Source organism: Scylla paramamosain, chromosome 16, assembly GCF_035594125.1.
Source record: "Scylla paramamosain isolate STU-SP2022 chromosome 16, ASM3559412v1, whole genome shotgun sequence".
In the NCBI taxonomy this organism is placed as follows: domain Eukaryota; kingdom Metazoa; phylum Arthropoda; class Malacostraca; order Decapoda; family Portunidae; genus Scylla; species Scylla paramamosain.
The window spans coordinates 10,838,480-10,863,702 of record NC_087166.1 but is presented as its reverse complement, the minus strand read 5'-3'; the positions used below and the strand labels follow the sequence as shown (position 1 = coordinate 10,863,702).

At 43.9% G+C, this 25,223-nt stretch overlaps 1 protein-coding gene across 4 annotated transcripts in view; it reads right to left on the bottom strand.

The window, feature by feature from the left end:
* Window positions 1–25,223, bottom strand: part of LOC135108016 (uncharacterized) — a 61,714-nt gene that overhangs the window by 3,379 nt on the left and 33,112 nt on the right. For 3 of the 4 annotated variants that reach the window (XM_064018551.1, XM_064018550.1, XM_064018549.1), the window contains exons 2-11: window positions 10,406–11,270; window positions 9,805–10,148; window positions 8,625–8,744; window positions 5,961–6,160; window positions 2,739–5,621; window positions 2,177–2,492; window positions 1,738–1,983; window positions 1,206–1,402; window positions 357–486; window positions 53–160 (exon numbers count right to left, since the gene is read on the bottom strand). In XM_064018551.1, the coding sequence (XP_063874621.1) occupies window positions 53–160; window positions 357–486; window positions 1,206–1,402; window positions 1,738–1,983; window positions 2,177–2,492; window positions 2,739–5,621; window positions 5,961–6,160; window positions 8,625–8,744; window positions 9,805–10,143 (4,539 nt within the window). In that variant the 5' untranslated portion in view covers window positions 10,144–10,148; window positions 10,406–11,270. The remainder of the gene's footprint in view (window positions 1–52; window positions 161–356; window positions 487–1,205; window positions 1,403–1,737; window positions 1,984–2,176; window positions 2,493–2,738; window positions 5,622–5,960; window positions 6,161–8,624; window positions 8,745–9,804; window positions 10,149–10,405; window positions 11,271–25,223) is intronic. The other variant, XM_064018552.1, reaches the window with a different exon arrangement.

The window sequence follows — 25,223 nt, the reverse complement described above, 5'->3', positions numbered from 1 at the left end:
AAGGCTAACTACAACCACAAGATTTATTCGTAAGTTACCACAAGTTACTGACCTCGCCTAAAACATTTTTGGTGATTGTTATAAATTTACGTTTCTTCTTTCTTGCTGCTGCTGCATGATAGCCAGGGATGAATCCACCACGTTCGTCTGTACTACTTGCCTGGAATGCAGCACCAAGGCATTAACATTAACATTCAGGCACAAATCAACTGCAATAAGTGTACAATTCACATCTCATAAAACAGCATATTTGGAAGTCCATCTCAATTGAGCTACAATCAACTTAAAATCCAAACATTTTACACTTCACACTTCTTTCATCATCTTGCTCATAGAGAGAGCAGTGTGAGCATTACCTTACTGTCACAAGATGAACCAAGAGTTGGGAAGTCCATCTCTGAGTCAATCTCAAAGGAGGAGCTGTGGGGGTCGACACGGTCCCCCTCAGAGTGAACTGCTCCCTCACTCTTGTTGCGGCGCCGACGTCTGTAAAAGAAGAATGCAATGCAATTGCTTCACTACTAGCATTACTGCCTCCAATACACATCTTCCTGAAAGCCATCAACTTAATCCTTAAAAAAAAAGACAATTGAGGTCAATGAATTAAAATGAACTCTAAGTCTTGTTAACTTATTCTGATGCATCAAACCATGTATGTCAAGAATGGGATGGAAATGGGAATGTTCAGACAATACCAATGTCTATCTAAGGTTCTATAGGTGTTCAGGTTGACTTCAAAGTAATTCATCACAGGACTATGCATTCCTGAAGCTCCAGTGTGGATGTTCAGAGACACCAGTGCTTTATCTAGGTTGTACTGCTACACTTTATGGTCTAATGAATTAACTGCAAGCTTGGAAATTTATATATGTAACTATTAATTAACTGAGAAGACAGCTGTGTACATTTACAAACTGAAGCCACCTCTTAATTCAGTGCACAGGATACATCAGGAAACTTGACAGTGATGCGTCAGCTACATTGTGATGGTCACCACAGCCTCTAAAGCAAAGTTCACAGCTATCACTGAAGGGGAGGGTTAGTAGTTACCAGTGACGCACAACACAAGGGTCATCAACTCTGACACTGAACAAACTACAAGGGGCAGTGGTTGGCAATGAGAACTAGAAAAGTCTGTTAATGAGTGATGGTAACATTGAACCAGTGAGTGAGAGTGCAGGAGTGAGGCATTAGTAGGCACATACAGCGGGTAGCCGTGCAGGAAGGGGCAGGTGATGCCCTTCAGACACGAGCCCTCCTCCCAGAACCTGCAGGTGATGGACGCCAGGTCATGAGAGAATTTGCAGTCACTCCGTCGACAGCTCCCCTCCATGAAGAAAGTGCAGGGGCGGCGAGAGGGAGGCAACCAGCGGCCTGGCCGGGGCTTGCGAGGCAGCTGGACCTGAGGCAGACCAAGTGTCCTCATTATATCCGGGACAACACAAACACACCAAATAAACAAAACTTTTTTTTTTTGGAATGAGGTGAGGGGACTGAGGAGGGTTAGTATAAAAAAGCACTGGGGGAGCCAAAAGCAAAATAACAATAAATTAAATAAACCTTCCCACAATATAAAGAGACTAACCCTTACATTTCACCAAAACTTGTATATCATGAGCTTGAAAGTTTCTCCATCAAATGTGGTAGGTAAGGAGAGGCCTTCAGCAAACTCATTACTATGTTTACCCTTCTTCAAAACAAATATATATCCCCACAGGGCCAGCCAGGAGCAATCACCTTGTATGGCACACCACTGCGCTTCCACTTGTCCTCCAGTTCACTAGAGAAGTATATAGTGGAGGGATGGCCGGAGGGGAGGTCTGGGAGGGACCCACCAAGGCGGTGGGAGGGGGCATCCGAGGCACCAAAGATCTGGTCATAGAGTGAGTCGTCCAAATACTCTACAGGGATTGTGTAAGTCACCCCATCATGTTCGTACACCAGCACCTCCCCATCACCCTCATCCTCATCCCCTGCCGCATCCTGGGAGAATAAGAGTCAAGTTAGTTCACCTGCAGGATCTTAAGTGCTTCTCTGTGTGGGGATAATTAAAACATATTGACAATTCTTCCATTCTGGTCTCATCACATTAAAAAGAAATATCTGGCACCAAAATCTAACAATGTAAAAGTGTCCTCTAAAAGAGCTCCATTGAGACACATAAGGGCAGTCTCACCTCCCCATCCACCGCCCCAGATGCCTGCAGGCCCCACTCAAAGCCGTCGTTCAGTTCCCAGTCTGGTGCCAGGTCAGCCAAGTCCTCACGCTCTATGTCTCCCTTCTGCTCCACCCTCCTGAGTGGGTTGCCAGAGTACTTCCTGAGGCGCTCATGTAGTGGCTTGGGTGAGTAGCTGGCCTGAGGAGCACCCGGCTGGGAGAAGTTGGTGTGAGCATTGACAGCGCCAAGCAGTTCATCAGCCTCCTGGTCCACTTCAAGCCTCAACTCAGAGCATGCTCCTGGTGCTTCACAAGTTACACTAAGGGAGGTGATCCTAGAATGGAATATTGATGTTAACTTTCTTGCTCCATTTCCTAATGTCTGCTTTCCTATATTGTTGGACAAGAAATATTTGTGTTAACTTTCTTGCTTCACTTCCTAATGTTTGCTTTACTATACTACTGGACATGTAATCATTATAATAATAATCTAAGAACACACTACCTGAAGGCACAACACTTAAAACAATGACTTTATGATTCATGTAGTTAATTATAAAGAGAAATGGTGCAATTCATACCTATTTTGATCACCAATGTGGAGGTGCTGCTGACTGCTGCTTAGGAGATGCTGCTCGGACCAGATCTGATCCTTCCTGGCACTTATGGGTACTTCTTCACTTGCTCTGAGGCTCCATGGCCCAGACTCTACCATGGAAGACAAGCTGGGGCCTCCTCCCTCATTATATTTCCCTGGGATGTGAGTTGTGGGGTTGGTGATGACATACTTCTGTCCTCCTGCTCCTTCGTGCTCAGACTCCTCCATGCCGGGCACCTTGTAGCTGGCCCACAGGTTCTGCAGGCTGGGCACAGACGAGGGGATGGTGGGGGACTCTGGGGAACTATTATGGTGCCACAGCGAGGCCAGAGAGGTGGGGATGACGACTGCCTCTGATTTACTGTTCCTCTCTACAGGCAGGGGTGGCTGGAAGTGCCCCTCACTGCTCCATCCTGTGGCCCCCTCCTCCTCCTGATCCAGCCATGCCATCCCAGGCTTGGTGCCACTCAGGTAAGTCCAGGCACTCCCACTGTCTACCTTCTGTTGCATCTGCCAAATGTTTTTCAACTGATTCCTCTTGTCCTCCTCATTGCTGTTCTTCCAGATGTTTGCCAGTGTGGTGTTGTCTGGGAAGTCTTGCTGCTGGAACTCAAACACATCTGGGTCCTTCTCGTCATCCGCTGTGGCGTAATGGTTGTTGTTGAAGAGTGCCAGTTTCTCTACCTTAATCTTGAAGCACGGCTTTCTTCCTCCCTGCACGCTGTCTTCCTCCGTCTGGCAGAACTTCTCATTGTTTATCACCTTGAACTTGGGCACAAGGGCAATGGCTGCCAGCTTCTCCCTGGTGACCTGAGTCTGCTCCTCTTCCCCCTGGGCCACTCTGGGAGCCGGCTCCTTGTACACCATGTACTTCTTAGGAGAGCCCTCCAGGATGTCGCTCTCCAGGAAAAGCGCTCCACTGCTGGTGCGCTGGAAGGGCAAGTCAGGTCGCTCAGAGTTGACGATGAACATTGTGCCGTCCTCGTAGTGGTCATCAGTGATGCTGCCAATGCTGTCCTGCCGGATGGGGCGGAAGTGGGTCCTGGGGGAGGTTAGCAGGTTCTCCTCCTCCTGGGCTGGTGGGAGGGAGTCCATGCCTTCCAGCATTCTGGCACAGGCCATAGCGTCACCACTGCTGCTGCCGACACTCACAGGGTCCACCAGGAGGCTCTCGGGCCGGTGCTCAAGAGATGGGCTGCCCTCGGCACTCTTGCCTCGAGGAACCACCATGGAGAAGCCACTGTTCTCTGTGTGGTGCAGCACGGCATGGGGGCCGATGGGTCCAGAGGGAAGCTCCTTCATCAGGGAGCTGTCCAGGGACTCCTCCTCCTCCTGAGACTCATCACTGTTGCAGACGTCTTCCACCAAGGCCATCATCTTCTCGTGCTCTGAATCTGTGTGGCTACCATGAGTAACTTCCTCTAAGTTGGTGTTTTCTGACACACACTCTAAGTTACTATTACTTACACTAAGATCTGTAAATACATTTTCAAGACCTAAAGTATTCTCCCATAGATTCTCCAAGCTTAGTTGCATGAATGATTCCATTAGCTTCTTTTCTAAGTCATCATTTGAATTGTGATTCTTGCCATCTTCTTTCTCTTTGTCTCCTTCATTCCTGGTCTGGTGTTCCTCCAGGCACAAAGGCAGAACATTTTCACTACTCAAAATATCATTGGCATTACAGTCAGACCAAATGGACTTCTCAAAGTTGTTCTGGATGCCTAGGTGGGAGCTGGGGTCTCTCGTCAAGCTTTCCTTCAGGCTGCTGAAAGGACTCTGACTTGAGATGCTACACACGAGGGAGCCTTCCTCCACCACACAGCCAGCAGGGTGCCAGGAGCAGCTCTGGTGCCAGCCGTTCAGTGTTGGTGTTGGAGGTTCTTGGATTAACTGGCTACTAAAGCTTTGCTGTGGGTGGGGGGTGGAGGAATCCAGCAAATCCTGGTGCTCCTGCTCCTGTTCCTGCTGCTGCTGCTGCTGCTGCTGCTTTGGAAGGCTGAAGCCCCAGACAGTGGTGTAGAGGGCTGACTCCTGGGCTGGCGGGGGATCCCACACGTGCTCCCCACGGCCATGGCCCAGCAGCTCCCCAGCCTGACCCCATACCTGGGCCACAGTGTTGGAGATCTTCCTCTCCAGCTGCCTCACACTCTTGGCTTCCTGGGTCTCCATGTCACTGCTGGAGCCACTGGATCCTCCCGAGGTGCTGCCACGCTCAAACAGCCTGCTCCCTCCACCCCCTGCCAGGCTCTCATCCACCTGGCCGTTCACCCCAAGAACTAAGTCTCCCATGCACTCCCATTCCTCCTTCACACCCCTCACCTTGCCCTCCCCAGAGTGGCCCTGGCTTCTGTCACCCTTCTCCTCCCGGGGCTTGTCACACTCCTGCTCTCCCTTGTCCCTGTCCTCGGAGCTTTCCCTGGAGCTGGTGTCCCCAATGTAGCCCTCCCCAATGTCCTCGTCCAGCAGGGGCCCCACAAATTTCTTGCGGCGCCGCTCGGAGATCCGCTCTGGCTCTGAGGCGCTGTCAGTGTCATAGCACTCTTTGAGCTGCGCCTCCTTGTGCTTAGTGCCGACATGCCATGTGAAGGACACCGGGTGGCGTTGGGGCTCCTCATGGCCAGGGGCTGCCAGGCCCTCCTGCTTCACCTCTGCCTCCTTCTTGCTTTTCTCTCGGTACTTCTTGCGATATGTTCGTGGCATCTTCACTGAGTTTGAGCCTGGGATGCCCTCACTGTGTGGCACTGACAGAGGCTTGCGACCTTCCCACACACAGGAGCAGAATGCATCGCCAGACTTCCATGCTTTCTCGTGGCTACACTTCACCTTGGAAGATCCACTTAGAGGTGGAAAAGCAGCATAATATCTGAGGAGAGACAGGGAAGAAAAGGACAATATAAGTGACAAGGTTCAACAGCTAATCATAAAGATTATGCCTACAAATATACCACAAGTACCTCAACACATACATGTATAAAAAAAAAAGCAAATAAATGCTAATAAATAGGTAGATTAAGTAAAAATAGAATGAAAACAAATAAAAGATATAAACAAACCAGATTAACTAAAAAATAGGATTTAAACAAATAAACAAATTAGAAAAAACATGATCTTAACAATCAAATATAATCAACAAAGACAAATCCATCCCAACACACCAGCCAGACAACACAACACCAGCAGAATGAGCCGAGTGCCAACGTACCTCTCAGCTTGTTCCTCAGGAGTGGATGAAGAAGTGTATTCCTCTGTATCATTGCTACTCTCCTGGGACACCGAGTTCAGAGACACAGACTTGCCAGTGATGCAGGTCGGCGCCTTGTTGGAGGCATTGAGGTGGTCGTTCTCAGCAGCAGTCTTCAGGCGGGAGCAGAGTTCTTCCACAAGGCTCTCTAAGTCGTAGCGCTGCAGGGAGACATACCAACAGGCTCATTCCAAAACCTCTTTCTGACAAACCACTCATTTCTACCCCACTTTTTTTTTTTTTGGCAAACTGCTCATTTCTATTTGACTTCTTTTGGCAAACTGTAAATTTCAAACCCACTTTTTGGCAAACTGTTGATTTCTATTCAACTTTTTGGGCACCATTTAATTTAGAACTCCATTTTTCAGCTAATTTAATTTCCATATCAATTCATTTTGGCCAATAGCTTATTTAAATGCCCATTTCTGGGGTTCTCATTTCTTGTAGTTTATCCTTAGCTTGTAGAGTTTTGTTCAAGAGCAGAGTATTTTTTTTTTTTTACTCATTTCAACTGTGATTTATGTTTTTCTATAATCTTAAGTCCTCTGATATGCTGGCAGACAATCTTGCAAAACCTGACAGCTGACAGCAGACCAGAGGAGCTATGACTGAAGAAAAACAACAAACACAGTAGAAGAAACTGGGATATTTCTTGACTAGTGATTGTACTCCTGTCTTAGTGTTATTGCTCAGGTCTTTGTAAATCCCTTATCATTGTACTAGTGAGGAATTATTACATGCTGTCTGAATTTTGAAAGTTCCTCTATCTTCTGACATGTACTTGGTGGGAATGCAATCTTGTTATAATATGTTATTGCTCAGGCCTTTACAATTCTTGAATCCTTATGAGGAAATACTGTATGTGGTCAGATTTCAAGTTACTCTACCTTCTGACATATACCTGGTGGGAATATAATCTTGTGGGAATTGTGGGAATTTTAAAGTAATCCGTACAATAGTAAAAGCATGTCTTCAAATGTGACAGCATCTTCCAAGATGAGCACACAGCATTCTTTAGTTTTCAGTGTGCTGCCAGCAAGTCTGGATCCAGCCTAGGACCAAAGCAAGTTCCACAGCAACAAGCCTATGTTTACTCCCATGACAAATCCCCAGGCAAAATGGAATATGAGAGAGAGAGAGAGAGAGAGAGAGAGAGAGAGAGAGAGAGAGAGAGAGAGAGAGAGAGAGAGAGAGAGAGAGAGAGAGAGAGAGAGAGAGAGAGAGAGAGAGAGAATAACTTCTTAAAAACTAAACAAGTAAATATAACAAGATACAATAAAATAAAAACAGGTAAATAAAGAGTTCTTAGGAGGAAATAATGGATCTTCTTTCCACAGAGTTCCTAGTATGCAATAGATGAGGCAACAGAAGGAAGCAATCAAGACCTGCACATTCCACTGTCCAATGGTTGTGGCATAACATCTCCCCTCTTGTTCTGCTCAAAACAAGAAGAGCTAATCTCAGATCCACTATTTCACTCCCATTATTTCTTCCTACAACAGTTGGAAGCCTTCCCTTCTCAATCCCTGAAAATGCAACAGAAACACTTGCTAGAATTTGAGAAAATTTTTTTTGACCAAATAGATGTTTCATTCCCAACTAAGTAATTCTGAATCCCTGAAATTGCAGGGAAACACTTGCTGGAAATCCATTGTTTTCTTTGCCCAATAAGTGTTCCATTCTCAAGCAAGTAATTCTGTATCCCTGGAACTGCCAGACACTTGTTCAAAATCCAGTGCTTTTTTAGTCCAAGCAGGTACTCTATTCCTAAACAAATAATTCTCACTTCCTGAAACTGGTGTGGAAACACTTGCTAGAAATTAAGTGTTTTCTTTGATCAGGAATCCATTCTCAAGCAAGTAATATTTACCTGTTGTCTATAGCAGCAGCATTCTCATCCCAGACTTAACAACTAATCCATAAATAAAAACAATTCTTTTTCCTACCTCAACTATCTCATGTTTTATATACCCATTAAAAAATAACAAAACTATAAAAGTAAGAATATATACATGATTCCTAATAATGCCTCAAGCATTACACTAACTATGAACAAAACAAAGTAATCTATTTCTTCTACATTACAAAATGGACTGAACTAAATAAATGAACATATATGCAGGGTGCACACTCAACTATTGACATACTAATCACCTCCGTTTGCTGGAGGTGGCTAAAATTGATCACTCGGTCAACACAGTATTTTGTGCATGTGTTGTGGCAAAACAAGGCAAGGCAGGGCAGGGCAGGAGGAGGTGGAGTGCAGAGAGGAAGGGGAGCAAGGGTGTGTGTGGTGTTTACTGGTGTGATGAGGCAAGAGGCACTGGTCCATATTCAGAAATGCCTCACTCTCTCACCACAACTATTTTCAAAGGCTAAAGAGATGATCAGCTGGGTTGTTAGGAGTGTTTCTTCTGTTAATAATGTAGAAATCTTGTTAATCTGTCACTATAACCATGAAAACACCCTTAAAGATCCATATAATTTCAACTACAGCCTTTTGAAAGTAGTCAGGATGCAATGTAAAAGCATTTCAGAACATGATCCAAGTTGTAATGAAATAAGGGCTGAGGCAAACTAGTTGGGTGTGTAGTAGGAAGGATGCTCCATCAACAAGAGCTTTACCTCATCAGAAGCAGACATGAGGCACTGGAGAGCTGCCACCTTCTGCAGTTGCTCTGAGGTCAGAATGCGGTGTTTTTGGCGGACCTTGTGGCGTTTACGTGCCCGGCGGCTCCCTCCACGCTACAAGGGACGCAGGCACAGGCCTTAACACTCACTGGTAGGTGCAGTCATCGAGCACCTTGCTACCTATTCATTCCTGTCCTTATCTACACATACATGGTCTCAACACACTGGTAGGCACAGTCATCAAGCACCTTGTTACCTATACATTAATGTTCTTAATCAAACATATAAGGTCACTTCTTGGTACCTATGAATGACTATAGGAAGCCTATCACCACCTGGCACCCTTCTCTTCATGCCTAGGATACTTTTACACTGGTCATAGTTGGTTTCCTCCATAATCTTTACTTTTGACAAGCAAATGATCTCTCTCTCTAGAACAGCTAGTCACCAGTGTTAGATGCATGCAGAAAGGATGTCACAGGACTACAAGATGGAGTCTCCAATTCATGTGTTCTTTGCAATGTTTCCTTAACAATTGCTTCTGTCAATCAGAACAAAAGAGACTACTGCTCACCGTCTCCTTGTCACTGCACCAATGCCTGAATTTTGAGTGCATCCCTAAGTTCTTGTGTGAGAGTGAAATTTGAAGGATTGAGATGCACTGTTTGTGACTCAAGTGATGGATTTAAATTGAAGCTGACATTCTTTCCTGCCTCCTGAGGTTAGGAAAGACTTGCTACACTCACTTCACATCACTGTCACTTCTTTTAGACATGAATCACTCTTATAGAAATGAAGATACATCCTGAGAATGCACCTCAAAGCACACTGGCACATTAACCTCATGACCTGAGAGAAGAATGACAAGAATGAAGAGACTAAGAGACAGACCATCAAGTGAATATTTTACCCTCCCTTCACAACCTGCAAAAAACAAACACCCTATGCATTTCTGAGTAACAATTCAGTACCTACTAAGCTTCTCTAATGAAGGAGTCTAATAGTGAGCCTAGAACACCCTGGAGAGGTTAAGGGCACTTCTCAAGTTATAAGGTACTGAGGAGTGGCTATCTTGAGGTTGAGGGGAGGAGGAACAAAAACATTTTAAGGGTGTCCACACTCTTAGAAACATAAGAAATCAATACTCAAAGGCAGGTCAGGTCGAGTCACTCACCTGCTGCTGGGTGATGGTCGAGAGGTCTGGGAGGTCAGCGTCTGGGTGAGTGGTCTGGTCTAGCAGGTCATCCAGGTCCAAGTCGCGCAAATCAAAGTCATCGAGGAGGCGTCGGGACAGTGGGGGGCAGTAGCGGGTGCCAGCAGGGCAGGAGCCGGTGACTGAGGCGTGGGGCGGAGCGTTGGGGGCGGCAGGGGCTGGGTGGGGGCAATAGTGGTGGTGGAGGAGGGAAAGCAGGGTATGGGCGTATGTGGGGCCGGGAATGCCGCGTTCCTCCAGTTCCCCACACAGCCACTCCACCACCAGTGAGGGCACCCACTCACACCGTACCAGCTTCATAACAACTGTGTGTGTGTGGGAGAGGATACCACCTTTTGAGTTTGCCACTTGACAACAGGAATATTTCATACATCATATTAAAACAGAATAGATTATATGAAACTATGTGATGTTTTCTTGCGAGTAGGAAAATAATTGTATTCTCTAGAGCAAAAATGTTAAACCTAAGGAACTAATATACTGTATGAGAAAGTATAATGTAAAATCTTAAGGAACTAATTGACTGACAACTTTCAAAACACAGGACTGAGACAAGACTCACCTTAAACACTGTGGGTGGCTGGAAACTATCATTCATCTTCAGGTCGTGATCACGAATGAGGGTTTTGGGAAGGTGACTGCGAAAGCAGTGAGGCGTGTAGGGGAAGAGTGCGAAGGCAAAGGAAGATGATATATGGGGATAAACAGAGGATGATAAAGCTAAGGAGGTACTGAACAAAACTTTAACAGAGCAAAAAAAAGAAGAGACTGTTGATGTATTACAAGAGTGACATAGTGTATCACTGGGATGACTTCTCAATCTAGAGCCTCACAATGCTGGCTCTAGACGAGAGTTATCCTGGAGGTCGGAGTGACTGGAGCAAGAGAGATGCTCCACGTTGGGATGGTCCACCACTCTCTAGCAGCACCAGGACGCTGCTACAGTAACCACAGCACGACCCTGTTAGGCGATGCTGGCCGGGAGAGGCATCAGAGTGTGGAGCAGTGTGACTGACTGATGAAAAAAGACTACTCTTGTTTCTCTCGTTTCTGGTAAGCAAATATCTTCCTCCAGTGGTGCTAAGTAAGTTGTGTGGTAGCAGGAACCCTTAACTTCTGGTACAGGCTAAACAACACTGCTCAGAATGCAAATAAACCAACAGTGAATGGGAGAAGAATGGCAGGAGAGATGGAGGACGTGGCGGTGGTGGTAGCGGATGTAGTAGTGGTGGTGGTGGGAGTGAACTAGTGGGAGAGTGAGTTAGGGGGGGTGTGTGGGGGTGTGGGAGAGGAGGGTTCAGGCCGATGTCATGGTGGTGATTACTGTGGGCGGCGGCGGCGACGGCGGAGGCACTGGGGGCACGGCGAGAGCTGCTGGGGGGGGCGGGGACCTCGGGCGCTCACCTCACCGCCTCCACACATCTTGCCTGGAACAGTGAACAACAAGTTAAGAGGCAGCTACTGTAACACCATTTATTTTCATTCTATTCACCCTTAAATAGATATAGCAACTCAGCACTCACTCTGTTTTAAAAAGTGAAGAAAATGTTAAGAAGAGACCAAAGTAACACCACTGATTTTTCACTCTATTCATCCCTTAACATAGTAACTTGGCACCGACTCTCTTAAGAACAAGGAGCAACCCAGAGACAGGAAGGCAAATGGTAAGGTAAGAAGAAGTGGCTATTTTGAGGTGAGGGAGGAGGAACAAGGGCATTTTAAGAAGTACCCAAAATAATATTTCTTGAACAGATGTAATAATTTATTCCCTCTCTTAGGAACATGATAGGGAAGAACTCAGAGACAGGAAGGTGTATGGTAAGGTAAGGAGTGTCTATTTTGAGGTGAGGGAGGAGGAGCAAAAGAGATGGCTAGGTGGCAGTCAGCTGGGAGCTCAATAAGGCCAAGGTCTTGTGTGTTCCTAGCATGTCATGAGAATGAAAGGTACACACCAATCTGATGTGATAACTCTTACTCTTAACTATATTTACACAAGTTTAGTCCCTTGCTGTGTAAGATTAAACATGGCACTCTTAATTTAGGGAGGCCAGAAGCATACACCATTTCTCTCCACACTCAAATACAACAATCTTACATGATTACTCTTAGTCTTAACTATATTCACACAAGTTTAGTCCCTTGCTAGGTAAGATTAAACGTGGCAATCTTACTTCAGGGAGGTGAGAAACATACATCACTCCTCTTCACTCCTATACGCCAATCTCACATAACTCTCATTCTTAACTATATTTACACAAGTTTAGTCCCTTGCTGTGTAAGATTAAACATGACAATCTTACTTTAGGCAGGCCAGAAGCATACATCACTTCTCTTGTCACTGCAATACCTCCTCTCACTCTCTCAAGCACAGCAGAGAATATAAACAAAGGTATCAATGTCATATCTCTTGGCTTTCCATAAAACAGATCCAACACCTACACTGATAAATGAGAGATGAGAGAGATGTGAGAGAGAGAGTGAAAGAGAGAAACACACACACACATGGCAACAAGGTCAGGAGGTGGCGCAGTGCCAAGCAAGGGCCGTCTTGCTTCTCTCCCTCTAGTGCCACAAAGCCAGCCAACATGCAACAACACACAACTCTGCAGTGACACAACCTCCTGCCCTGCCCTGCCCTGCCCTAAGTGAACAGGGCCACAAAGGGTACATCTGTGCTTTGCCCTGCTCTTCTGTGAGTAGAGTTCAATACAAAACTGCACAATTAAAAGGTATATCTGTGTTTCTTATGGTTCCTTTGTGAGTGGGACAAGTTAAACATAAGGCTGCACAATTAAAAAGTACATCTGTGTTTCTTCCTGTTCTTCTGTGTGTGGGTGAAAGTTAAACATAAGACTGCATAATTAAAAGGTACACAAGTGTTTCTCCCTGTTCTTCTGAGTAGTGTAGAGTTGAATATAAAAATTCGCTATTAAAAGGTCTCCTGGTTCTTGTGAGTAGGAGAGTTAAATGTAATTAAAAGGTCTCCTGGTTATTGTGAGTAGGAGAGTTAAATGTAAGACTGCATAATTAAAAGGTACATCTGTGTTTCTCCCTGTTCTTCTGAGTAGTACAGTATTGAATATAAAACTGCATAATTAAAGGATAGATCTGTGTTTGTCCTTCACATTTTGCATTGCTATATCAATATTTACAGTTATTTACAACTTTCAATTTCACTTTCCCTGGTCTTTATTTACATCAACTGGGGCTTTTAATGGGTGGGATAGACTCATGTTCTGCACGGCCCTCTCAATATTTACAACCATATATAATAACTTTTAAACTAAATGAGGCTTTGCAACTTCACTCCAGTTTTCAAATTCTCATAATGACTTCCCCTGATCCCTATTTTAAGTTCTACACCAGCTATGGTTTCTACAGCTTGGAGCAGACTCACCTTTTGCACTGCCATTGCAATATTTAGGATCTTAAATGATCTTAAATGAATAATGTTTTTTTTTCATTTCACTCGTGTTTAGATTCACATAATCACTTTTTCTTGTTCTTTATTTTAAGTTTTACATCATCTATAATTTCTACTTGATAGGAAAGTCAATATTTACAGTTATATACATACAGCTTTTGAAATGAATAAAACTTTTTCACATCAGTCCAGTGTTTAAATTCACATAATCACTAATCCTGGTCTTTATTTTAAGTGTTACATCTTTAGTTTCTACTCAATAGGAAAGATGTTTTGTTAATTCACTTCAATATTTCTGACTCATACACCACTTTCCCTTCTATTCTCATCTGCTGCTTACATCACTTGGGTAACTGGTCACCTTGTCCTCCTTCACCTCCTCTGGTCTTCTTCCTTATGTCAGTTCACCTTTCCAAATTAATCACTCACATCTAAGCATCACATTTTTCTTCCCTGTTCCTGTTGCAAATATGAGACTTGGACACTAATCTGCTTTGAATATCCTGCTTCTCTCTCTCTCTCTCTCTCTCTCTCTCTCTCTCTCTCTCAGATCTAGAAAGGACAGATATATGATTCAAATTCTTCCTGTTGCAATTATAAAGATCACAGCCTAATTCTTTTCCTGCTATTTATTTATTTTTTTTTTTGGCCAATTCTAGGTATGACAAAGATCTCCAGTCACTTCATGCATAAAAAAAAATATTGTAAGTTGAGAAGTAAGGAAAGGAGAGGGAGAAAGAAAGGAATGCTAAATAATGTTAGGTAAGGTGAGAAAAAAATAATGTAAGGTATGATAAGAAAATAATAAGAAAAGAGAGAGAGAGAGAGAGAGAGAGAGAGAGAGAGAGAGAGAGAGAGAGAGAGAGAGAGAGAGAGAGAGAGAGAGAGAGAGAGAGAGAGAGAGAGAGAGAGAGAGAGAGAGAGAGAGAGAGAGGGGGGGGAGGGGGAGAGGATAGAGAATGAAAGAAAGAGAGAAGGATAAAGAGCGAGAGAGAGAACAGGCAAGAGAGTAAGAGAGCAAGAGTGCAAGAGGGCAGCAGGTGAAAGCAAAGTGTCATGCGTGCAACCTTGTGTTTGCTGACATTCAAGGCACAAGGTTGATTGGGCCCCGTCCCTCTTAGAGTCCTATTTCTGGGGCAGGTTTGGGAGCCCTCAGGTGTGGACACAGAAATAGACATTTCACTGGTGCCTGACGCTTCCTTCCTGCTTGTCCCACCCTCCTTAATACACCTGACACACACCCATACAATATCTGCCAACATATACAAACCTACCTACATTCTACACTATTTTGGGTTACTAGTTTGTAATTGTTAGCATTTTGTTGTCTTGCCCTGTCCTAAGACCTGAGTTACACCCATACAGAATCTGCCAACACACACATGCCTATCTACATTCTATATTATGACATGTATTGACTATAAATAAGTGCTTTGTTTTAAATTCTAGTAGGAGTTTCAAATGTTGAGTGTTTTGTACCTTGCCCCAGCCTCTTAACTAAACCCGAGACACACCTATACAGACATCCTTACATTCTATACTAAGCTGGTCACTAATAATAAGCAGGAAATGTTAAAAGGCTGCAAATGTAAAGGGTCTCATTGCTTTTCTATCTCTCTATAATATACCTGACACACCTCCATACAAAATCTGACAACATACAGTCAATACTCGTAAGTACTCATAACTGGTGGTAAGGTGTTTTGTTGTTATATATTGGTGGTAAGAGTTGGTACTCATAATATGGTACAAATGTTGGTGTTTTGCTATTAATGCTCGTAAATGTGTTTTTTTTTTTGTGTGTGATTCTCTCTCTCTCTCTCTCTCTCTCTCTCTCTCTCTCTCTCTCTCTCTCTCTCTCTCTCTCTCAATTTATATTTCATGTATTGCAACAAAACAATAAAAAAAAAATCAGTACTGATGGCTTCTCCAGTTTCATATTATCTTAACTCTACAAAATAATAGCAATACAAAAAAAGGCAGCAGCAGCAGCAGCAGCAGCAGCAGCAGCAGCAGCAGCAGTAGTAGCAGTAGTAGTAGTAGTAGTAGTAGTAGTAGTAGTAGTAGTAGTAGTAGTAGTAGTAGTGGTGGTGGTAGTGGTAATAATTATGCATGTCCATGAAAACAAGTATGCATGTTCCCACTCGTATCCTTGCTCATTGATAACAAGACTTACAGGAAGTGGTCTGAGATGCAGCCACCTGGGAAGATGTCCGAGAAAAGAGGAGGAGGAGGGCAAAACAGGTAGCAAAGAAGGAAAAATATCAATACTTTTGAAAAAAAAAAAAAAAAAAAATGAGAAGACATGAAAAAAAAAAAAAAAAAAGAGAGGAAAGAAAGGAGGAGGAGGAGGAGTTGGAGGAGAGAGGGAACTAGGCAGCAAGTGTCAATCAGTGTCACCAATGAGGAAGGCGAAAGTAACACAGTAAAAGGAACTTGATGTACTTTCACTAAATGACCAATGTTGTCTGATCTCTCTCTCTCTCTCTCTCTCTCTCTCTCTCTCTCTCTCTCTCTCTCTCTCTCTCTCTCTCTCTCTCTCGCCTTTCTTTCTCATGACACAAAAATGCCTGAATCTTTTGACACTCTACAGCCTCCACATGACTAAAAAAACAGCCTAACTCACTCAAAAACTTCTGCATGACTCACACAAACGGACAAGATTAGTACTCTCTCTTGCCTTCCTTCCTCAAGACAAAGAGAAAAATGCCTGACTCTCCGACAGCCAATGCATGACTCAAACACACACAGCCAATATTAGTGCATGATTCAAACAGGCAAGATTACTGCATGACTCAAATAACTCCTGTATAATCTCTCGCCTTCCTTTCTTCCACATGACAGGGAAAGATACCAGATTATAAACAGCCTTTGCACGACTCAAACACAAACAAATAAGATTAATGCATGACCAACACCGACCAATCTCTCTCTCTCTCTCTCTCTCTCTCTCTCTCTCTCTCTAGCCTTCCTTCCCCATGACACAGAAATGCCACACTCTTATGAACAGACTTCATGACTCAAAGACGATAATAGTGCATGACTCAATGGATTCGCGGAGTTAATAGCAGAAGTATAAGTATTGGGAAAGATCGGGTGCATGACGATTCTACAAAGTGCTACAGATGCGTGATTCTAACTAATTGGGAAAGATTGAGAATATTGTGAGTCACCAACTACGTTTCTGAGGTCACTGGCTTCTCTCTCTCTCTCTCTCTCTCTCTCTCTCTCTCTCTCTCTCTCTCTCTCTCTCTCTCTCTCTCTCAAAAGATAATGGGGAGATAAGGAAGTGCAAAAATAGCAATCAAAGTACAATACGAGGGAGAGAGATCGCTGGAGTGTAGTGTGTGTGTGTGTAAGCGCGTACACGTAAAAGCTACACATAACAAGCATGCAAAAAAAGCAAAAGAAACAACATAACTTGATATAAAAAAGGCGAAACACTACGATTTTAACTTCAGATACACACACAGAAGGACGCACACTCCACCACCACCACCACCAAATACTACCACGTGACACACACACACACACACAATGTCACGGGCACCCATTGGACTCGAAATAGACAAGCCGGGCCCTTCTCTCCTCTACTCTACTCTAAACGTCAGTACGTAGTGGCAGTATACCAGTAAATAACGGAGAGCAACAGACACGTAAACAAACCGAGAGAGAAAGAGAAGATCATTGCCCCTCTCTCTTATGGCGCCAAGATCAACGCCCTCTCTCTCTCTCTCTCTCTCTCTCTCTCTCTCTCTCTCTCTGGTGAAAAGATAAGAGAGTAGTGCAGCATGTGAGGGAAGGGAGAGGAGAGGAGAGGGAGGGAAAGAGAGAGGGAGAGAGCGTAAAGTGACTGACTGACTGACTGAGAGATTGGAATGTAAGGAAGTGTTGAGTGGTTATGAATGATCGGAGTGAGTGAACGAGTGTGCGAGTGAGGAGGAAGAGATAAGAAAGTTTTGGAGTGATGGAAGAAAGGAAGAAAAAATAGGGAAAAAAATGTTTGTGTGTTAGGTCGGGAAATATGAGAATGAATGTTTTTATTAAAGGGACAAAAGAGAGAGAGAGAGAGAGAGAGAGAGAGAGAGAGAGAGAGAGAGAGAGAGAGAGAGAGAGAGAGAGAGAGAGAGAGAGAGAGAGAGAGAGAGAGAGAGAGAGAGAGAGAGAGAGAGAGTTACGCCTACTGTAGAATTGAAAAGTGTTGGGGTAGGACTACCGGCCAAGATTGTGCTGCGGAGAGAGAGAGAGAGAGAGAGAGAGAGAGAGAGAGAGAGAGAGAGAGAGAGAGAGAGAGAGAGAGAGAGAGAGAGAGAGAGAGAGAGAGAGAGAATTATTTTCAGACCTCAGACGTAATAACTCAAACACTGATCCCCATTCTCTCTCTCTCTCTCTCTCTCTCTCTCTCTCTCTCTCTCTCTCTCTCTCTCTCTCTCTCTCTCTCTCTCTCCCTGTAGCCTGGACATCACCTGGTTGGTTAAAGGGACAGTGACCGACTTGGCTGTCTGCCCACAACACAACCCTCACTATAACCCCCACCCTCCCATCGTGAAGTGCCACCACCCTTCTCTCCCTCCTCTCCCGTCTCCCAGCCAACCTCACCTCGCCTCCTGTACTGCCTGCGTCACCACACAAACACACACACACACACACACACACGGACAGACGCAATAGTTGTACATAAGTTTCTATTGCGTGCTACTGTGACCTGCTTATATAAAAGGAGGAGGAGGAGGAGGAGGAGGAGGAGGAGGAGGAGGAGAAAAAGAAGAACAAGAACAAGAGATTGGAAGTTATTTCTCTCTCTCTCTCTCTCTGAACTGTTTTTCAAAGGTAGCAGGAATGGTTTAATAAGGTTAAGTTAGGTTTAGTTAGGTTAGATTAGGTTTGATCAGGTTAGGTTAGGTTGTCATGGGGGTTTTCTTTTAATTCCCTATTTTTTTTTATATATTTTTTTCTTTTTTATCCTTAACAATTTGGAATTCTTGTTAAACTATTACTGAAACCATGAAAACATCCCTGAAAATGCCTTTTTAATCTCTCTCTCTCTCTCTCTCTCTCTCTCTCTCTCTCTCTCTCTCTCTCTCTCTCTCTCTCTCTCAAATTAAGATGAGCACAAGGTCATATACGAGTGGAGGAGGAGGAGGAGGAGGAGGAGGAGGAGGAGGAGGAGGAGGAGGAGGAGGAGGAGGAGGAGCAGGAGGAGGAGGAGGAGGAGGAGGAGGAGGCGAAAAATAAATAGGAAGGGAAAGAGAAAGATTGGAGGAGAGGGGAGGAAATGAGAAAGGAGAAAAACTGAAAAAAATAAAACAACAAAACCGGAGAGAGAGAGAGAGAGAGAGAGAGAGAGAGAGAGAGAGAGAGAGAGAGAGAGAGAGAGAGAGAGAGAGAGAGAGAGAGAGAGAGGGAGGGAGACCGGAAGTATGGGATGGTAAAGGAGATAGGAAAAAAAAAAGTGGGAAAGAAAGGTGGTAAGCGGAAGAGGAAGAGGAAGATGGAGGAAGGAGGAAGGAGGGAGAGTAGAGAGGAAGAGAGAGGCGAGACAAGGAGAGGAGGGAGAGAAGGAAGGAGAGGAAGTGGCTGCAGACTGGGGGTAGAGAGAGAGAGAGAGAGAGAGAGAGAGAGAGAGAGAGAGAGAGAGAGAGAGAGAGAGAGAGAGAGAGAGAGAGAGAGAGAGAGAGAGAGAGAGCAACCCTTCTCTCTTTCTCTCTCACTCCCTCGAATCGATATCCATGAACCAAGCACATCCTCTCTCTCTCTCTCTCTCTCTCTCTCTCTCTCTCTCTCTCTCTCTCTCTCTCTCTCTCTCTCTCTCTCTCTCTCTCTCGATCATTTCCCACAACAAAATTATCTCTGCATTTGACTCTCCTACTCTTCCTCTTCCTCCTTCTCTTCCCAAAATAATAATAATAATAATAATAATAATAATAATAATAATAATAATAATAATAATAATAATAATAATAATAATAATAGCACTGAATAATCTATCATCTCGTAACTCAATATTAGATTAATTAAACTTTATAATTTCACAGAGATATACGCATATTTTCCATCCCCCCTCTGTCTCTGGTAAACACTATACAAATTGTGAACAAAATAAGAGGAAATTACAAAAAAAGGAGCTGTGTTCTTAAGCTAAAAATATAACTTTCTTGTGTCGTTCATTTGAAATCTCTCTCTCTCTCTCTCTCTCTCTCTCTCTCTCTCTCTCTCTCTCTCTCTCTCTCTCTCTCTCTCTCTCTCTCACGGTCAGTTCTTTCATAAATAATTCACCTGTTAGATCGATTAATTTCACAGCGGCAGGTAAAGGTGAGAACACACGCCAGAGGACGCTAACATGACAAGAGGCAGAGTATAGAAAGTACCTTACTACATAAGACGCGTATTTTGAAATGCTTTGCTCTCATCACGACTGTTTTTAAAGGCCACAGAGATGACTAGCCGGGTTCTCAAGAGTGTTTCCCCTGCTCATAATGTAAAAAACGTAAAAACACCCTTGAAATCCCGTGTCACTTCAACTACAGCCTATTGAGTGGAGTGGAAGTGCGTCGCAGAATTTCACAACATGGCCCGTGGGTGACTGAAAGACGCCTTGCCAATGTGGTAAACTCGTCTCATTGAGTGATATCCCCACCCGACGCTTTCCTACTGTGCTAACCTTTGTCTCCTCGAGTTAAACCGTTCTAAGACGCTTACCTACTGTGCTAACCTTTGTCTCCTTGAATTAATTAAACTGTTCTAACACGCTTTGTCAAGGGGGTAAACTTCGTCTCCTTGAAATATACTAAAACAAGACGCTTTGGTATTGTGCTAAACTCCTTAAATTTCTTCTTTTGAGTTATACTGCTACAAGATGCTTTGCTAATCTTCGTCTCTACAAGTCAAAACAAATATAAGACGCTTTGCCACTGTGCTAACCCTGCGAATCTCCGTCTCCTTGCGTTCTGCTGTTAAAAGACGCGTTGCCACTATGCTAAACTCCGTGTCCTTATAAAGTACACTGCCTACAGGATCCTCGCCACAGTGTTACGCTTGTCACTATACGACAGTCACGGCAGCTTGCGAAACAAGGCACGGAACACGGCAGTTAAGTGGAATAGCGAACAAAGAGGAAATAAGGAAACAAAGGGAGGAAGGAAGGAAGGAAATAAAGGCAGAATGGAAAAGAGAGATGGGGATGATTCTCTCTCTCTCTCTCTCTCTCTCTCTCTCTCTCTCTCTCTCTCTCTCTCTCACACACACACACACACACACACACACACACACACACACACACACACACACACAATAAAAACAAAAGGTACGGGGGATGAGTGTTAACAAGATTGAAGAGGAGGAGGAGGAGGAGGAGGAGGAGGAGGAGGAGGAGGAGGAGGAGGAGGAGACACCTGAAAGAAGAGACATGATGGATCAATCCTCCTCCTCCTCCTCCTGCTTTTTCCTTCACCACTTCTTCCTCCTCCTCCTCTTCCGTTTCCTCCTCCTCCTCCTCCTCTTCCTCCGCGTCCTCTTCCTCCTTTCTTTCTTCTGCTACTTCCCTCTTCCTCTTCTCTATGTCCGTCACTCATTGCAGCATCTCTCTCTCTCTCTCTCTCTCTCTCTCTCTCTCTCTCTCTCTCTCTCTCTCTCTCTCTCTCTCTCTCTCCCTTAAGTCTACTACATTTTGAACTGGCACACACACACACACACGCGCGCGCTTGTGTGTGTGTGTTCGTTCTCTTCAAGTCACGCACCCGGCAGCCCCGCACTCTTCTTCCTCCTCCTCCTCCTCTTCCTCTTTTCGTACCCGATTCCAGGACTGTCCTCTTCTCTCACCACACCCACCCACCCGCCCACCCACTCCTCCTCTCCCTGCTTTTCTCCGCCGCCGCCGCACCCCCGCCGCCGCCACCGCCGCCTCCTCCTCTTGGTTCAGTCCTCTCTTCGTACCTCTCTAGCTTCCCTTACCCCCCCTTCGCCTCTCTTTCTCTTTATCTCTCTCTTGACTTCTGTATACTCTCTCTCTCTCTCTCTCTCTCTCTCTCTCTCTCTCTCTCTCTCTCTCTCTCTCTCTCCCTGACCCTCCGTAATGCTCTCTCACTACTGTCGCAGTTCTCTCTCTCTCTCTCTCTCTCTCTCTCTCTCTCTCTCTCTCTCTCTCTCTCTCTTGCAGCACATGGTAGGACAAAGGAAGTGGCACTGAGAGGGAGGAAGAAGGAAATAAGGGTAAGGGGAGACAGAGGGGGCGGGGGCGTACCAAGGTGCCAAAGCTCCAACCTCTCTCTCTCTCTCTCTCTCTCTCTCTCTCTCTCTCTCTCTCTCTCTCTCTCTCTCTCTCTCTGTGTGCTCTCTTCGTCCCAACGCGCGACCTGCCCCAAACCCTCGTGTTATATACTGACAGACAGGAGAAAATCGAAGCAAGGAGAAAAGTACTGAAGGAAGGACAGGTGAGGAGACAAAGGTGAGAGTGCGTAGTAATGTAAGTTATGCAGGTATGGGGCACAACAAATAGGTAGTGGTTAAAATACAGGTAGGGAGAGATACAAATTAGAACAGGTAAGAAGACAAAGGTGAGAGTACTTAACCTTTTCTCTACTGCATTTTTTGAGGCACTTCTCTTTGTCGTACAGTGTCTGAAGTAGCGTAGTCAAAAAGGAACAAAATTTACATTCCATATATCGTCTCTTTACTTCTGCGTGACCATGCAAACACTTTTTCTTACAAAGCTCTGAATGCTTACAAGTGACGACCGCAGCAATAGAAGGGTTAAGAATGAAGGTGATGATTTATATAAGTATGGGAGGGAGAAAACATTAAAGGTTAATAAAAAAAATGACAAGAATGAGGTGTTACAAAGACCAGGTGATAATGAGACACAGATAAGAGTAAGTAGGTGTGGGAGACATTATACAGAAGGGGAAAATAAACATGTTCAACTTAAAAGAGAACGAGGGTAGGACGATAAGTTACAAGGAAAATCATGTAAAAAAAAAAAGTAAATAAATGAGTGAAGGTAAGGATATACAGGCAAGGAAAAAAAAACTCATAAAGGTTGAAAGGTAAGTAAAGTGAGGATACAGAGAAAATCAGGTTAATCAGGCAAAAATAGATGAGACGATGGAAAATCTGAGAATGAAGGAAAGGATGTTGCATATCGGTACGTGAAACAATTAATAGGTGAAGGTTAAAAGAAAGACAAATAAAGGAAGGTACGATACAAAGACGAAGTAATGATAAAGCAAAGGTGAAGGAAGACAGGTGAGGAGACAAAGGTAACTATAGGTAGAAACAATGGAAATCAAGGTCAGAAAAGGAAGGACGATGGGAAAAAACAATAGGAAGTAGAGTGAAGATGAGAAAAAAATATATAGATACTTGATTAGTTAGAAAAAAGAACCAAGGCAGAAAAACACAAAGGAAGGAATGTTACAAAGAATGGAACTCAAGGTTAGAGAAGGAAGGAAGATCAGAAGGATACAATAGGAGAGGAATGTAACAAAGAGGAATCGAACAAAGACGAATGTTCAAGAGGTAAAAATGTTGTATTACTGGTACAGAAAAAAAAAAACATTAAAAAAGAAAAATACAAAAAAACTAGAAAACAAACATTACAAAGCAGAGAAGGGCAGAATGAATATAGATACAAGAACAGCAAAGAATGTCAACAAAGAAAAGAAAGGAAATATACAAAAAATAATGAATAACTAATAAACTTGAAAATGAACAACAGTAGAAATAAAGAGCTATAAAGGAAACATAGACACAAGGAGAAATAAAGAAGAAAGTAAACAAAAAAGGAAACACAGACACAAGGAGAAACAAAGAAGAAAGTAAACAAGGAAAAGAAAACATTACAAAAACACACAAAAAATAAAATACAAAACAAGCACCAAGGAATAAATCAATAAATATCTGTAAAAATAACACACCGGATACAAGAGAGAGAGAGAACAGCTAGTAATGTTGACAAAGAAAGGCACACAAAGGTAGGAGTAAAAGTGAAGGTAATTATAATGCTAAAGGTAACTCATGTGGAAATAATGGATCACAAGAAAAGTCAACCAGTCTCGTGTTCAGCTTCACTTATTACCAGGATCTGAGTGGAGACAGTGAGGTGAAGAAGTAAGATTAATTTAGGCTTAGGTTAGATCAGGTTATGTAGCAATGAGGTTGATATAAGTTAAGAATGGATAGGTTTAAATAATGTTAGGGAGAGGTTAGGTGAAGTATGGTTAAGGCAAGGCAAGGAAAGGTGAGATTAAGTAGGGCAAGGTGAGGCGAGTTACGGTGAGGTGAGGTCGGGTAAGATAATGTTGGGTTAGGTTAGGTAAGGTGAAGTAAGGCTGAGTGAGACAAGACAGTGTGAGGTAGGTGTGGTTAAGTTAGATTACGTTAGGTTAGGTAAGGTGAAGTAAGGCTGAGTGAGACAAGACAGTGTGAGGTAGGTGTGGTTAAGTTAGGTTAGGTAAAGTAAGGCTGAGTGAGACAAGACAGTGTGAGGTAAGTGTGGTTAAGTTAGGTTACGTTAGGTTAGGTAAAGTAAGGCTGAGTGAGATACAGTACTGTGAGGTAGGTATGGTTAACTTATATTAGGTAAATTAAGATAAAATAAGGCTGAGTTAAATAAGGTAGTGTGAGGTAGGTATGGTTAGGTTAGGTTAAGTAAAGCTGAGTGAGATACAGCAGTGTGTGGTAGGTATGGTTAACTTATATTAGGTAAAGTAAGGCGGAGTTAAATAAGGTCGTGTGAGGTAGGTGTGGTTAGGTTAAAGTAAGGCAAGGTGAGGTAAGGTTGCTTAAGGTAGGTAAAGATTAAGTAACCTTCCGTGCCTTAACCTATCCCACCCAAGACTGATCTACGTACGTAATCCCAAATAACACTAACATACAAGACACCTCATAAACAAACAAAATAAATACATAAATAAATAAATACATAAATAAATAAAAAAAATAAATGAGCTAAATTGTTCGACTCTAGTATCCTCCGTTTTCTATTTTCAGGAGCTACATTTTAGTTTTTTTTTCCCCCTTGCACTTCTCACCCCGAAAAAAAAATAAATAAAAATAAATAAATAATATATATATATATATATATATATATATATATATATATATATATATATATATATATATATATATATATATATATATAAATAAAAAAAAAAAAATATATATATATATATATATACGAGGTGTGTCATTAAAGTTCCAGGACTGGTGCCACACAAGTTTTATTTCACATCCAGGCTACAAACTATAGGTTATCTCCTTCGAAGTAATCCCCCTGGCACCGCATGCACTTGTCCATCCTTCTCTGCCAGGCTTGCATGCACTGCTGGAAGGATTCTTGCGGGATGCTCCTCAGCTCCGTCGTCACGGCCTTTTTGATGTCGTCCGCATCATCAAAACGGGTCCCCTTCATGACCTCCTTGAGCTTGGGGAAGAGGAAGAAGTCGCACGGAGCGAGGTCAGGTGAGTAGGGCGGTTGCTCCAGCACGGCGATGTTCTTCTTGGCCAAGAACTCTCTGATGCTCAGGGCATTGTGAGCAGGCGCATTGTCGTGGTGAAGCAGCCACGAGTTGCCCTGCCACAACTCCCGCCTCTTCTCGCGCACTGCACGAAGCAGACGCCGCAGTACTTCTTTGTACACATGTTGGTTGACTGTCTGGCCCTGTGGCAAGAACTCGCAGTGGACGATGCCCCTCACATCGAAGAAAGCGATCAACATGACCTTGAAGCTGGACCTGGACTGCCTTGCTTTCTTCGGCCGTGGCGACGCCGGACTCTTCCATTGAAGGCTCTGGCGTTTGGTCTCCGGGTCGTACTCAAATACCCAGGACTCATCGCCGGTGATGACTCTCCTGAGCAAGTCTGGTTCAGTTTCCAGACGCTCGAGGATGTCCTGACACACCTGCATGCGTCGTCCCTTCTGGTCATCGTTCAGGAGTCTCGGCACCATCTTCGCACAGAC